This window comes from Thamnophis elegans, chromosome 11 (genome assembly GCF_009769535.1).
Source record: "Thamnophis elegans isolate rThaEle1 chromosome 11, rThaEle1.pri, whole genome shotgun sequence".
Classification (NCBI taxonomy): Eukaryota; Metazoa; Chordata; class Lepidosauria; order Squamata; family Colubridae; genus Thamnophis; species Thamnophis elegans.
In genome coordinates, this window is record NC_045551.1 from 38,285,548 (window position 1) to 38,301,088 (window position 15,541).

The window sequence follows — 15,541 nt, forward strand, 5'->3', positions numbered from 1 at the left end:
ACCAGGCGCTCAAATTTTGATCATACGACCTTGGGTATGCTGTAACGGTTGTAAGTTGGAGGACAGAAAGTCACTTTTTCAGTAGTGTTGTAACTTTGAATAGTCATTAAATGAATGGATGTGAGTCAAGAACAACTTCCTACAGAGGAGGGATTTGGACTAGAAGACCTCCAAGGTCCCTTCCAACTCTGTTATTCTGTTCTGTTTTGCTCTATTCTGTTCTGTTCTGTTCCATTCCATTCCATTCCATTCTAAATACCTATAGGATATTATGATTTGATTCAATTTAAGACTGCTTTATTAATAGATATATTGTAATGATTGATTTCACAATTTTACTTGTAAAATCTATTATTATAAATAATGTTATCCATTTATTTATCTATTTTAGTAATCAAACATATATCATGGCACAATCATAAGACTCTTGGTGCCTCACAAATAATAATATTGAATAAAATCCCAAACATATGTATATACGAAAGAAATAAAATCCCAAACATAATCATGACATTATCCCAAAAGCTCTGTTTTCAGCTTTTTTCCAGAAATAGACCTGAGACAGACCTATCTCCAATAGGAGGTCTATGCAATAATGTCTTTTAGATTGGAATTCCAATCTATTTAAAGCTCTCCATCCAATTTTTATGACAGTTGCCTGAAAGGAAAAGAGGTATTTTATGAGGTTTGTTGTTGAATGCCTTGACTTGGAGAAAAGAGATCACTATTTCTTCCCTTCCTGAAGAAACACAATATTTGTATGGATATTGTATTTAAGCCAGTATTTTTCAAACTTGGCAACTTTAAGATGTGTGGACTTCAACTTCCAGAATATGTTAGCTGAGAAATTCTGAGAATTTCTACACATCTTTAAGTTTCCAAGCTTGAAAAATACTGATTTAAGTCCTGCCTCATTTTTGGCAAGACACTTTCTTTACATTTAAAAAAAACATCTCATTTTACATGTTACTGAATGAATGCTTCAAGCACTAATAAGTGGTTATAAACTATTCCCTTTGATTTCAGAAATGTTTTCTCAATTCTGTTGGCCAGCTTCTGTTTTGAACACTCTGGGCCTTTTAGAACTGAGTGCTTCTCAACACAGATAGGGCACTTCCACCTCCAAGGAGAATTGTGCCATTTTGAAGACATGTCTGCTAAGTTTGAAGACTGTGCTTATTTATGTTTGGCTTAGCCACAATGAATTTGAAAAAACCTAGATGAAAAAGTCACCTTTTGTTTCAAACACTGCAACTGTGTAAATCTTACAGCTGGTTTCCTTTGTGGGATCTCTTGTTTTACTCCCATCTCTAGGTTCCTTGGTTTAGCAATCCTTTTAAGACTTAGGTGAGTTGACAGCTTTTCAGCTGCACTACACTGGGGCTACTCTGCAGGGAGGAAGCAGACAAATACACATACGTATAAAGTAGGAAAGAAGAGGGGAGGTAGAAGCAATTTATTATAATTTGCTTTTGCACTGAGAGAGGTGAGCATCTTTTTATTTTTGCAGAACCCATTGTAATATTGTATGGTCAACAGAACACAAGGTGATTCCAGATTCAATTTAAAAATGCTTTCAGCAGTTGGGAAGTAGATAACCATGGTGTTTTTTTTTTTAAAGAAAAGTGTGGTTTTGAAATGAAGGGATGACTGACTACAGATTCATAAAAAATGGAAAGACCCATAATAAGTCCAGTTATAGACTTTTCTTGACAGAGTTGTGGAAGATGTTTGCTCTTGTTTTCTTCTGGGAAAATTTTCTGACTTAATAAGAGACAGTTAATCAATTGAAATGGCAGAGGTTTTATTTAGTTACTTATTATATGACTGACAGCTGAAAAGCTCATGGACCAACAATATGGTCTCTAGCTTACAGATAAGGTGGAAGTGAAAGAAAAGCCAGAAATGAACAAAATTCCTGGAAAGAACTATAATGAGAGCCAGATTGGTGTGGGGGTAAAAACACCAAGCAAGTAAACAGTAACAGAGTTGAAAGGGAACTTGGAGGTTATCTAGTCCAACCCCCTGCTCACGCAGGAGACCTGTACTAGGGATTCAAACTGCTGACCTTTCTGATCGACAAGCACAATGTCTTAGCCACTGAGCCACCTAAGAAAGTGGGAGATTGTGAGTTCTAGTCCCATGCTAGGCCCCAAGCCAACAAGGGTGACCTTTGGCTAGTGAATCTCTCTCTACCTTATGATAACAGTAAGGACAAACCACTTCTGAAAATGTTGCCAAGAAAACTGCAAGGACATGTCCATGCTGTTGTCAGGAGCCAAGGATGACTCAACGGTACCAAAAATAAAAACCTGAAACAGTTCAGAGAAGGCAAAACCATAAGACACGTGTGTTTTTAAGCAGATCCAAAGAAGTGCCTTTGCTTCTCTTTTCTTCCACTGTTCCAGCCTGAGGAAATAACTGCTCATCGAGTACAGCATGTTATCTGGGTGACTTGAAGCCAGTCGCGGTCTCTCAGCATAACCTCACTATTAGATTGTTGTGAGTTAAATGAACATATTGTTACACAGGCTCACCATGGAAAAGCAAAGCAGATTCAGAAGGCACATAGCTCCTTCTTATCTGAAATCTTTCCTTGGTACTCCTTTGAAGAAGAATTGTGGGCAAGCATTCCTCAAAACATTTCTTCCTCATTTTAAGCTGAGAGCATTGCTTTACCATTGAAGGGAAATTGAAGAATACAGAATTTGTGCGAGGCACATGGAGTTAGTGACTGCTGAAGAAACTGTGATGGACCACCTCACACATTTTTCAATTTCAGATTATGTATACTTGCCTCATTCAAATACATATATTAGACCTTTTGCAATTTATCCTCATATATTTTTCCCCATAAGTAGATGTTATGTCTTATCAATTGGCAAACAAGGATGACACTGACAGTTGAAAAATATACTATTTTGCCACCATCTCTTGCTCATTTTGGCTCTCAAAAATGCAGGAATGGTGTTAATAAATACCATTACATGTGGCATGAAACTCTTTGAAACATTTTTCCATGTAATTTTCCCCTCTCTGAAAAAAAATAGCTGACTTCTACTCCATTTAATAAAAATAAAATCAATTTTGACTGAAGTGATTGATTTCCAGCATAGCTTTTGATGTCAGTGATAAAATAGAATTTCTTATCTTAACAATAACATGGAGCAGATGTCAGACAGTGATTAATTCTGAGGCATATTAACAACAAGGAACAGAAAAAGGACATAACATCTCACATAGACAACAATTTTGAAACAATGATTCACAGCTTTGTTTGATGGAAATCAGTATGCATAGAATAGCAGACCATGCAGTAAGATCAAGTGGCACTTCATCATTTATGTAAATAAATGATGGATTGTTTATTTCCTGGATCAGTTCATATCCTGTTTCTCAAAGATGTTCCCAAGTCAGTGTTATAACAATATAAAAACAAAGGAATCCTGTTAGGTCATGTTAAGGGATTATCCAGCATCCCACATAATAACCAGTCAGTTGCTTCCCAGAAATTCACATGCAGTATCTTCTGCAGCACCCAGGGTTGATTCAGAGAGATTCAGAAACTGCCTTTAATAGATTTAATCTAATCTTCTTGAATTTGTCTTGAATTAAAAGAGCAGAAGAAAACAATCTGGACAGGAGCAACTCATTCCTGTCGAGTCTGTGCCTGAATCCTGGAAACATATGGAGCTCATCATGGTCAGAGCAGGGTACCTGCCAAATTCCACAACAAACACAGCATGGGACTAGAAAATATTTCTAGTCTTTTGAGAGTCCCTGGCTTTCTCTTCCCTCCTCCATTCTCTTCTTCCTTCTCCTTTCTAATCTGTAAGTTTAGAAACTTTCCTGAAAGTTAGCAGGTAAAATCTATTACAGAAAGGTCATTGGTCACCCTCACACACTCTATGAATTATAGGCCCAAATAAATTACATAAATACCAGAGTTTGCAAATAAGGACAAAATATGGACCAGGATAAAAGAGTTGGTTCACAAGGATGTTAGTACAACCCTTGTTCCCCCCCCCCCCCCAGTGTATCCTTGGTGTAGAAATGCAAGTTGCCAACGTTTGTTTTTGTTAACATAAAATACAAACAGTTCAGGGAACTGTATGTCAGTAGTTTGTATGTTATGGTGGAGCAGAATGGTAAATGTTGCCCACATCTGATGTTTTCGTATAAAATGTGAAATGAAAACTGATCTGAGTCAGAAAGGACCTGGAATGAACCATTACATTTTTCAGTGGAATGTTCAAAGGCATTTTACAATGCTGGCAATAGCTCTGCTTTTGTCCTGCAAATGGTGTATTTTGTGTTCTAGGGAGTATCATCCCACTGATTTCATTCCTCATGTAGTTATATAATATTTCATAGCTACACGAGATGGAAATTAGGCAGACAGCTTAGTCTACATAACAGTTCATCTGCCAAATCAATTTTGCTGTGCTCCTTTTTTTCCAGCCTTAAATTTATTCCACTTTGTTTCCTTGCCAGTTGTGTTATTTTTTTTAAGCTGACATGAAGAGGTTGTATGTATTTCTCATAGCATAAATATTTCTATGCATTTCCTTCATTATGTACATTTTTATATATTTTTTCTAAGCATAGTTTTTGGTATATATTTTCCCTTGTAATCATCTTTCTGAATATTTTTCACCAATATACAAATCAATGAACAACTCTTTACCCTATGAAGTATACCTTAACATTTGAGGCACTGCAAATCTGGGTAAATTTCATTGTTTCAGTCCACATAGGGATTCAAAACTGAGTTAAGTTAACATGAGCTAAGTGGACATCATACCATTCCTAGCTTAGTGGTTGAATTTCAATTCTTTTATAAATAGAAACATTTATTTCTGTTCTTAAAGTTTTCATTGCAAAGTTTATTGGAGAAAAATCCCACTTCAATGGATCATCTGGGGAGAACCAAAAGCTCATTGAACTTCTCAGTGTTCTTTAATTTGCAATTTATTTATGCATTTATTTATTTTTATTCTATCTATTATTTTTATAAATAATTCAAGACAGATAACATACATGACACTCCTTCTTCCTCCTATTTTCCCCACAAGAACTCTGTGAAGTGAGTTGGTGATTTCTTTCACTATATGACATAACATAGCATTAATATAAAATAATATAATTATAATGCCTCATTCAAACAAAGAGCTTTGATGCAACAGGCTGGTCCATTATTTCAACAGAACATCTGGACAGACATGTGATCTGTTGTATCAGAAATCTGCCAAATGGGCAATCTGTTAAATTGAGGCTTCACTGTGTTATATTCATTAGGGTTGGATAGTATTTTGAATTTGAAAGCAAAAAACTGCTTCCTTAAAGAAACTGCATCATCTCTCAAGGGTTGCACTGTAATTACATTAATAAATTAATAAATGTATGTAATTAATGTAATTAATTAAAAAATGAATTAAAAATGAATTATAAGCTGTTTATAAGAATCACAGATAAATGCTACATGGACTGTCCCTGCATCTTTCTGCCTTCAAATCTGTGCTCGTGTACAGTCCTAATATTCATCATACCTAGGCAGATGGAGAAGGAAAACTGTTGGAGAAGCCAACATGATGAATATAACTGAGAAAGAGGAGGGGCTTCTGTAAGGAGTATACAGCATTTATTCTCTGATTGTGAAAATGGCATGGAACAAGCCAACTGCCCAGTGATGGGTTCCGGACCCCGGCACAGCAAGTATGCTGCGCATGGGCCCAGGCATCCTAGATGGACATGCATGCTGCATGCGCTTGCACACACCACCACCCTGCGACACCCAGCTGCCCAGTGGAGGTTGCACACGTGCCGCATGCTGTGCGCCTGTGCGCAATGGGTTGGTCGCATTGTTAAACGGCCATGGAATGCGGGGAAGCGGGTGGGCCAAATGAGCCACCGTACCCGTACGGTGGCCGCTTCTCCCGGCTACTCCCAGTATGGTCGTGCTTTGAAATGTCAAGTTCAGAAGACAGATGAGACTAGCAGCCAAAGAATACATGCAGGAACAACTAAATCAGCTTCTGTATTATGGCCAATAGAGTTTGAGAGTATTGTTTGTGATGGTAATTCAGTCCAATATAACATCTGTCTTTCTTTTGTGTTACATAGTATTTTTGACATTTTTCATCGGTATATTTTTATGGATTTCAAATTCCCTGAACTCTGAATTTTATATTTTTAGTCCTAGAGGGTTTTTTTATTTTTCTGTAAGCAGATGCTTTAGTGCAGATTTAAAATGGTAACGGGTTTGGTATTTCTTTCTTTGTTTGACTTTATAGAGCCACCAAATCAGGAAATACTCAAAGCAGCTTAACTGAAAAACTCAGAAATCAGACAAAACGTATGAAAACTAAATTTTACTATGTGGAAATACTTTACAAACATTATTTTAGTCATCCTTCATCGGTCTTCACTTAGTGGAATCACAAAACATTTCAGCCAATTTGAAAAGCCAGATTTGGTCAAGAAAAGGAAACATGTGTTATTCTTTTCCCATTATAATAATTAGCATATGAAATGGCTAATTATTACAGCTGAAAAAGGAAATTGAGGAAATTGAAAAAGAAAATACTTTATATAGCAGAAGTAAAGGAGGTAATATAAAACATATGAGCACATTTCATGAGATACATTGGATTCTCTGCAAGAAAGAGTATGCATTAGAATTTGGGGATCTATATTGTTTTTATTTGAAAATCAAGTTCTTTGAACAAGAGTCAAGTTTAGAAAGCATGCATTTTGAAATTAGTCTTGAACTGAAGTCACTGTGTTTTTATCCTGAGTGCATATACACATACAATAAAATATTACAAACAAATCAAATAGCATCCAAAAAAAGCATTTCATGTTTTTTTTTAACAGTGGCTAAATGCAATTTTTAAAATGGATTTGTAGCCTTTTAAATAGTTAGAGAAGTAGTTAGAAATGTGTAACCTTATTAACATCTTATTCTGGTGAAAATCATTGGCTTCCTAGAATGTTTGTTTTTTGCTTTACTTTGTGAGATATATTTCAAGAAAAAAAATTCTTCCCATTTCCTTTGAAACAAATATTTTTTAAAAATCTTAATTTTATTTTGTGTATTTATAATTTTTTAGGATGAAATTTTGACTGTCATCCGAAGAGTAGATGATAATTGGGCAGAAGGAATGCTGGGGGATAAAATTGGAATATTCCCTATTCTGTATGTGGAGGTAAGCTCAGATTACCTTTGTGCTTCTTTGTTGAGAGAAAAAGCTTGATTGTTTTAACTTGTCATTTGATTTTTATTCTTTTGATGGTGAACACAAAATGCAGGATTTTTCTGTTGCCCTGAGATGAACACATAACACACAAATAACACACACACACACACACACACACACACACACCAATAGCTCTGTCACCACAAATGCACTTTTGAAAACTGTCACAGAGACTTTTCTGTAAAGGAGATACCGCTCATTTTAGTTGACCATTTTGAGAAATGCGAATCAACAAAAACAAAACTTCAGTTTGAAAGTTTATCTTCAGTTACTATAGAATTGAATTCACACTTGCTTGAAACTGTACTTTTTTCTCTGCCAATTTCCAGTTCTATGACTGTCTAGTATACAGAATTCTTCTCCTCTGATCCAGGTAGTTGCTGGCTTTTTGAAGACATAAGTTGCTAACCAAGCTAATCCTCTAATGGAATGATTTATTAAAAGTGAGCTTCTCCAGAAAAATTCTTATTCCTAGCAGCCTTTGCATATAAATCAAAGCTGCACTTGTAAGATATGACTGGTTGCTGCAATTTGTGGAACCCCTGATTCACATTGCAGGGTCTCAACTTTCATTAGTATCTTGTGCCAATATTGATCATAATTCCGCCCTTTCCTGGACCGACAATTCCTACTCACGGTCACTCATGCCCTAGTCATATCTCGTCTTGACTATTGCAACGTACTCTAAATGGGGCTGCCCTTGAAGAGCATCTGGAAGTTCCAGTTGGTACAAAATGTAGCGGCCTGCATGGTTTTGTGCAGACTTCAGTGGGCACATATATCACCTCTCCTGCGGGAGCTGCATGGGGTTGCCAATTTGCTGCCAGGTGCAATTCACGGTGCTGGTTGTCACCTTTAAAGACCTTCATGGCTTGGGACCAGGTTATCTGAGAGACCATCTCTTGCCGGTCACATCTATCCAGCCCACCAGAGTGGGGAGGCAAGGAATGTTGCAGGTCCCATCTCCTAGGAAGATACATCTGGTGGAACCCAGAAGAAGGACTTTCTCTGTGGTGGCTCCCTCTCTCTGGAACAGCATTCCCCCAGAGATTAGAATGCCCCCTCTCTAACACTCATCCAGAAGGTTCTGAAGACCTGGTTCTTCCAGCAGGCCTGGGGAATGCAGAACGGGATGGAGTCCATTAAATTGCTCGTGTGATGTGTTGTTACGGGGGGGGGTGTTATTATATTATTATATTAATTTATTATATAATGATTCTCTTTTATTAGTTTTATTGTTTTAGATATGAGGGTTTTATATCCCTGTAAGCCGCCTTGAGTCACCATGTGCTAATAGGTGGCAATATAAATACCCTAAAATTAAAATTAAAAAAATAATGTTTAGTCAAACTGAATGCATAATTCCCACTCCACTCAGAAGTTTATTTCTATAGTGCATAAGGAAATTTGCATGTAATAATGAAATGTGACAGATAAAGTGAATAGATTATCACAAGTTAATTATGTCCCAGTAAGGGCTTCTTAATGAATATACTACCTAAAGATAAAGATTCCCCTCGCACATATGTGCTAGTCATTCTCGATTCTAGGGGTGGTGCTCATCTCCGTTTCATAGCCAAAGAGCCACCACTGTCCGAAGACGTCTCCATCGCCAGCAGGACTAAACGCCGAAGGCGCCTAGAACACTGTTACCTTCCCACCAAAAGTGATTCCTATTTTTCTACTTGCATTTTTTAAACGTGCTTTCGAACTGCTAGGTTGGCAGAAGATGGGACAAGTAATGGGAGCTCACTCCATTATGCAGTGTTAGGGATTCGAACCGTCAACCTTTCTGATCAACAAGCTCAACATCTTAGCCACTGAGCCATCAGGTTCCTCATATACTACCTATGTTTGACTTTATTATACTGAAACAGCAATTTTGTTGATTGTGAAATGCAACATATGTAGTAGAATGGTTAATATGTTGGAATGGAATGGAAAGATCTAATCATGATTTATTTACATTATATAAGATAACTTAAGGCCAATCACTCTAACTCATAGGGATGTTGTAAGTATAAAATGAGTGGAAAATCTACATGCACAGCCTTCATCTCATAACATGACAGTTACATGTAATAACATGTAAATAAATCTCTCAAAATAAGTCCTTTCCACTGTTGTAACCCATCCCTTGGAAATAAGTCACCACTCTCTTTGAAAGATCTGGAGGAAAATTAAAAAATAAAATAGCTGCCAGCATATTCACAACAGCAGTACAGTATTCAATATTATGCAAAGCACCATGGATATAAATTCTTCAGTGACAATAACTATATTTTTTAAAATTATGTTTTAGCAACTGTTATTGAAACATTGACTGCTTATGGTGGTGTAATGGCTGATGATGTTCTATACTCATAATGTTAGATGCAGGCAGTTTATTTGATTAAATGATACACGGTGGGAATTCTCTTGGCTGTTATGCTCCTGTTAATCAATGCACTAGGACTAAACTAATTATTGTAAAGAAATCTTCAGGGGATTGTTCAGTCAAAAATATTCTGAGAATTAAGGTGTGAAGTCTACTATTCATTCTAACTTGTTTTGGCAGTCTATAATGTCATTATGAAAGGAGGAACTTCACAAACAATTATAGTTCCTAGTTCATATTTTGCTTCTTTTAAGATCTGGGGAAGAAGCTGAAATGTTCAAGGCCCATCTTCTGTAGGATCCTATCATTTCCCATAGTGTCACCTTCCGTCCCATCAAAGATATTCGGAAAGAGGCATAAAATGTTCTGGAAAATATAACTTATGGGACAGAAATGTAACATATATTATTTTAATGTAAAATATACATTATTTTCTTACATGGCCACATTCTCTTGAATGTTATGATTAAAACTTTTACTGCTCAAAAACCACAGTTTTTGGGACTACTGTAACTTGGAGTGGGGCAGTGGGTGTGACCATTCAATATTGAAATTCAACATAATGCAAGCACAAGGAATAAAGTCAAACTAGAATATTGTACTTTAAGAGAGATGAGTAGAGGATTCCTATTGACCAGGAATAGAAATATTTAATAAGTCTGATTTTTTTTCCATCTTACCTAAGTTTAAGATATTTTCATTGAACCATAAACAATATCCAATGTGCACCAAGGCATTCTCTTATTGGCATTGTAACTCATAAATTACACAATCTGTTTTTGAATAAATTCTCCAAACTGTACAGTGGTCACAGCCGTAAAATAGAATTTCCATTAGTAAAGGAAAATTTTCTTGAGCCATGAACAAAGTTATTGTATACTCTTGACCGAAGTTCGGTACACTCCTTCTATCTGGGATGGTCGTCCTCTTCCACCGAGCACACAGCTTCGGGAGGGACGCATATGGATTGGTGAGGGAGGAAGGGGACATCCGCCTAGCCAGCCAGATCAGCTGAATCAACCCTGGCAATCAATGGAGTGACAGATGTCTCAGCCAGACCTCCCTCACATCCAAGGCAATATGATTAGGTCCAACATGCAGATTTGCAGAAGTGTCTATCAAACTAGGTGAATTGGATTTTTAATACATATACCATGTACAAAAAATAAGCTAAGGCTTAGTTGCTCCGCTCATATTCATAATATTTAATACTGAACACTTTTGTTCAAAAATGGAGTAATATCAATCAGGTAGTAGAAAATTTATATTAAATAAATTTTAATATTTTATTGGTTGCTTTTAACCAAGATTTGTGTTAAATGATTATTTGCAATGATAAATTGTACATTGGGACTGCCAACAAAACTTAGTATTCGCAGAGAAGATTCAACTAAATTAAGCCTGTAAATTCAAAAATGAGATCACTGGACTGTATTATAGGCACTTTGAAATAGCTGGATTATACTAGCTGTGAGTAAATCACATCTCAGCAATGTCAAGCTATGTTTTGTTGTGGTAGTATAAGGTGAAGGAATTTAATAGTTTGCTCAAGGATTTTATGTCTCCCCTAAACGCCTACAGCCTGTCAAATATGGAATTAAAGGTATATTATTCAATATTATATATTCATAGAAAATAGTATTCTTGAGAAATATTCTCCACAAAAATCCAGGTTTCTACTTAGGTAAAATATTAACTGTAACATTTCTTGTTCAAGTATTATAATTGCTCTAGGGAAGAAGAAAAAAATATGTTGTTCTCTGTCAGGGGATTAGTGCTTACTGTTGCTATATGCATTATTTATTTTCTTTTTACAAACTCATGGATGCTATCCTGCTTAAACACTGACTGTTTTGATTTGCATTCTTTTGGAATTTACTTATAAGCAATTTTCCTGGTAAATAACAGAGGGGCAATATGTAAAGATCATAGTAAATACATATTGTTTGATATTGGGGAAAACAATGGTTATGTCAGAATTTCTACAAATATTGATATAAGAATGTAAAAATTAAAATGTACATGCCGAGTATTGAACACTAGCATCAGAATACTCACGTAAATATAAAAATGTTGTGTTAGTATAAAATGTATAATTCACTTTTTGAGCATAAATAACTAGCAAAGAATCTGGGCTTCTATCCACTCTCACAATCTAACGGGAAATTAATATGTTAAAGCCAATTAATTGTATTTATTTTTTTCCTGAAACAAGGTCTGTAAGCATTACACTATATATTTTGATATTATAGAATAAAGTTATTGTAATGGAAACTGAATGAACATTTTTGTGAAGTGTTCTGCATTTGCTAGTCTAAATTAACACATACAGTACAGAATAGTATGCAGCTCAATCGTACAATCATCATGTCTTTCTTTTCATTGGCAGAAGATTCAAATAAATTGGATCCTTGGAACAGTTGTTTTCTTTTTAAGTTCAGGATTATTTAAAAAATGAAACAAATACAATATTATGTTAAGAATACAAGTACTAGAGATACATTACAGTAGATTAGTTGATCTTGTAGTATTATTGGAAATGATAAACTCTCCCCAATATAGAAGGAGTACAGATTGTCCCTATCATTTAAAGATCAAGGCATATTAATAAAGAAATGTTGATTTGTTTTTTTTCTGGTGAAACTAGAATGGAGGCTGCTGCTGTGAGAACTATCCATATATCTCCAGCTCAGTGGATTGGTAGCTTTGAACCAAAGTTTAAAGTAATTTATAGATTTAATAAAATCACAATATGTTTTAATATAGGAGTTGAGAAGTATATATGTCATCTATAAACAGTTTAAAACAAACAATTCATGTACCATACATGTGGCTTTCAAAGGAGTCACTTTCAAAGTGAGATGGGCAGCATATAAATTAATTGAATAAATAAATAAATGTTTGAAATTGTTTTTATTTTAAAAAAAGGATGATCACTCCTAATCTCCTGGCAATCTGTAAAGACCTGGCTATTTCAGAAAACCTCTGGGGACTGAATTGTATAATCTGGGGCTGTTGTTCTGATGTAAGAAATGGAATTATGGATATAGGTAGAGACAATTACATCATGGGTGACACTGATAAGAGTTGTTCATATCTTCCCTTGACTGTCTAAGTGATCCTATCAAGGTTCTTTTGCAATTGAGAGAGGGGGGGGCTGTTGGAATCTGAATGGGAAAGAAAAAACTTTGGCTTAGTTCTAGCAAGACTGAGTAGCTATGGGATTTAGGGGTCACCAGTGTTAGATTGGGTAATGGATAGGCACAAACAGGCTTAACAGTAACAACAGCTCTTTATTAAGTACAACAAGTGAGAACAATGCAGCGAAGGTTGAGTCTGACAGCAGCCCTTTTATAGGGAGCTGTCAGACCCTTCGACCAATAGGATTAAACCTCTGTTCCTGCCGGAATAGAGGACCTGGGTGGAAACCACTATAGTTAGAACAAGTCTCTAACAACCAGATCTGGAGATTTTCCATTTTTGAGTCTGGATTATTTCCCCAAAATGTGCTGGTTCAAAATTTGGTGTTCCCACAGTTCATGTTTTAAGGAACAGATAGCAACTGTGACCTGGAAAACCTTTAGCAAAAAGCTAAAGATTTTTATTTTAGAAAGTTTAAAAGAACTAAGAATCCCAATAATATTGAAACATAAATGGTTGCAGTGTCCTTGGGGTCATGAATGGCTGCACTTATCTGAAAAATGTGAATACACCTTTTACAGGTACTCCTTGATTTACAACCATAATTGAGCCCAAAAATTATATTGCTAAGTGAGACACTTGTTCATTGAGTTTTGCCCTATTTTACGAGCCTTCTTGTCATAATTGTTAAGTGAAGCATTGCAGTGGTTAAATTATTAACACTGTTGTTAAGTGAATCTGGCTTTCCCGCTTTACTTGTCAGAAGGTCACGAAAACTGATCATGTGACCTCGGGACACGGCAACTCATAAATATGAACCAATTTCCAAACATCTGAATTTTGATCATGTGACCATGGGGATGCTGCAATGGTCACAAGTGTGGGAAATGGCCATAAATCACTTTTTCAAAGCTGTTGGAACTTTTGTCATTAAATGAACTGTTGTAAGCCGAGGACTGGCTGTAATTTAAATAGCTTAAGTAACTATGATGTAAAACTATAATTTAACAGACCTTAACAACAGATGCATTGTCGGCCAATTCCAGCTTCTGAATGTTCTTCAACAATAATGTACTGCAATAGTCAACCTGGGAAATGATTAAGATATGAGTAACCATGAATAAAGTTTCCCAATCCAAGAACATGCAAATTTGCATGGATTTGTGCAAGGATTTCCTGGATAAAGTTGCCACCTGTTCTTTAACACGTAAACTGTAAGGACCACGAAATTTTGAACCAACACTATTTGGAGAAAAAGATATTTCATTGGATCTACAAAAGAAATTGGCTTTTAAAGTTGTGGCTTTAAAATTAAAAGGGAAATACTAAGGATAATCTAAGAGAATGAGCTGGATAATTTTTTCCTATTGGATTTGCAAGGGAGGAGGGAGGAAAGGAGGAAGAAAATCTTCTCTTTATATATCTTTGTATATTTAGGATTTGCATGAAGTAATGTCTCATTACGTGATGGAACTGTAAATTTTGCACTGTAGTAGAGTTATCGCTCTGTAATGCCCCTTTCTCTTTGTTACTGTATAATGCCTGTATGACAGGACCGCTCTAACTCAATAAGTAATAACTTCAGTTTTTCAAAAGAAAACTAATTCATCAGTGGGATTTTTGATCATTGAACAAACTGCTTCTGTTAATGAAACATCTATGTGACAGAATATTTTCATTTTATTTTATTTTATTTCAATAGCATAGCCACTGTGTTTTGTACTTTGCTTCTAAGAGAGAAGTCTGATAATCTCATATATATTCAACTAACAGTAAGTTCTAGTTCAATTTAAGTGAACTGAAAAAAAAAACATTACATTGATATGTGCAAGTTAAAGTACCAGCAAAATTTCGTTCTTACGCGGATTGGCTTCTACTGTTTATTCTCTCATTTGATGATGGAGTTTGAATTGTATAGATATTCAGAGATAACACCTTTGTAATGCCCCCTTTCCCCCCTCTTTTTCTATTTCTTCTTTTAGCTCAATGAATCAGCTAAGCAGCTTATTGAGATGGACAAGACCAATGTAGCTGCTGCGTCTGGCAGTGACGTCCCTTTGCCAGTTGACACTAACCTGGCAGTAAGCACAGTCCAGTGCTGCACACTGAACAGTGCTGGAGCGGTCAGTGCCATTCAGCGACATATTGACGGCAAGAAGAATACCAAGAAGCGCCACTCCTTCACTGCTCTCAGTATGACCCACAAGTCCTCCCAGGCCTTGAATAATAGGCATTCCATGGAGATTAGTGCTCCTGTTCTGATAAGCTCAAGTGACCCCCGGGCTGCAGCCAGAATTGGAGATGTGGCTCATCTCTCCACCAGTGCACCTGTCCAGGTAAATTTTTAATTAACCACAATACTTAGTCAACAATGGGGGAGACCAGGTAGAAATGAATTCATGTGCATTGGCTATTAAATTTCAATAGGTGGCAGAAGTCTCCAAAATAACATTACTACTCCTACTCCTACTCCTACTACTCTTCTCCTCTTCCTCTTCCTCCTCTTCCTTCTCCTCCTCCTCCTTCTACTCCTCCTCCTCCTCCTCCTCCTCCTACTCCTGTCTATAAAAAAGAAGAAAAAATATAAATCCTTTAAGGAGAAAAAAGATGAAATAATTCAATTCTATCATTTTGTTTCATTTGTAGTGCTAGGAACTCTTTCCCATTTCCCCCCAGAAGCAAAATCATCATATGCTGATCACCCCATAGAAAAAGGCAAACAGTGAAGACATTTTTCAGGAATTGCCTTGAGAAAAGAGTTGGC

The 15,541-nt window shown here is 36.2% G+C and overlaps 1 protein-coding gene across 1 annotated transcript in view; it reads left to right on the top strand.

Moving 5' to 3' along the window:
* SH3RF3 (SH3 domain containing ring finger 3) overlaps window positions 1–15,541 on the top strand; it is a 218,529-nt gene that overhangs the window by 152,912 nt on the left and 50,076 nt on the right. Inside the window, exons 3-4 of the mRNA XM_032227048.1 lie at window positions 7,113–7,208; window positions 14,760–15,113. Of these exons, the coding sequence (XP_032082939.1) occupies window positions 7,113–7,208; window positions 14,760–15,113 (450 nt within the window). The remainder of the gene's footprint in view (window positions 1–7,112; window positions 7,209–14,759; window positions 15,114–15,541) is intronic.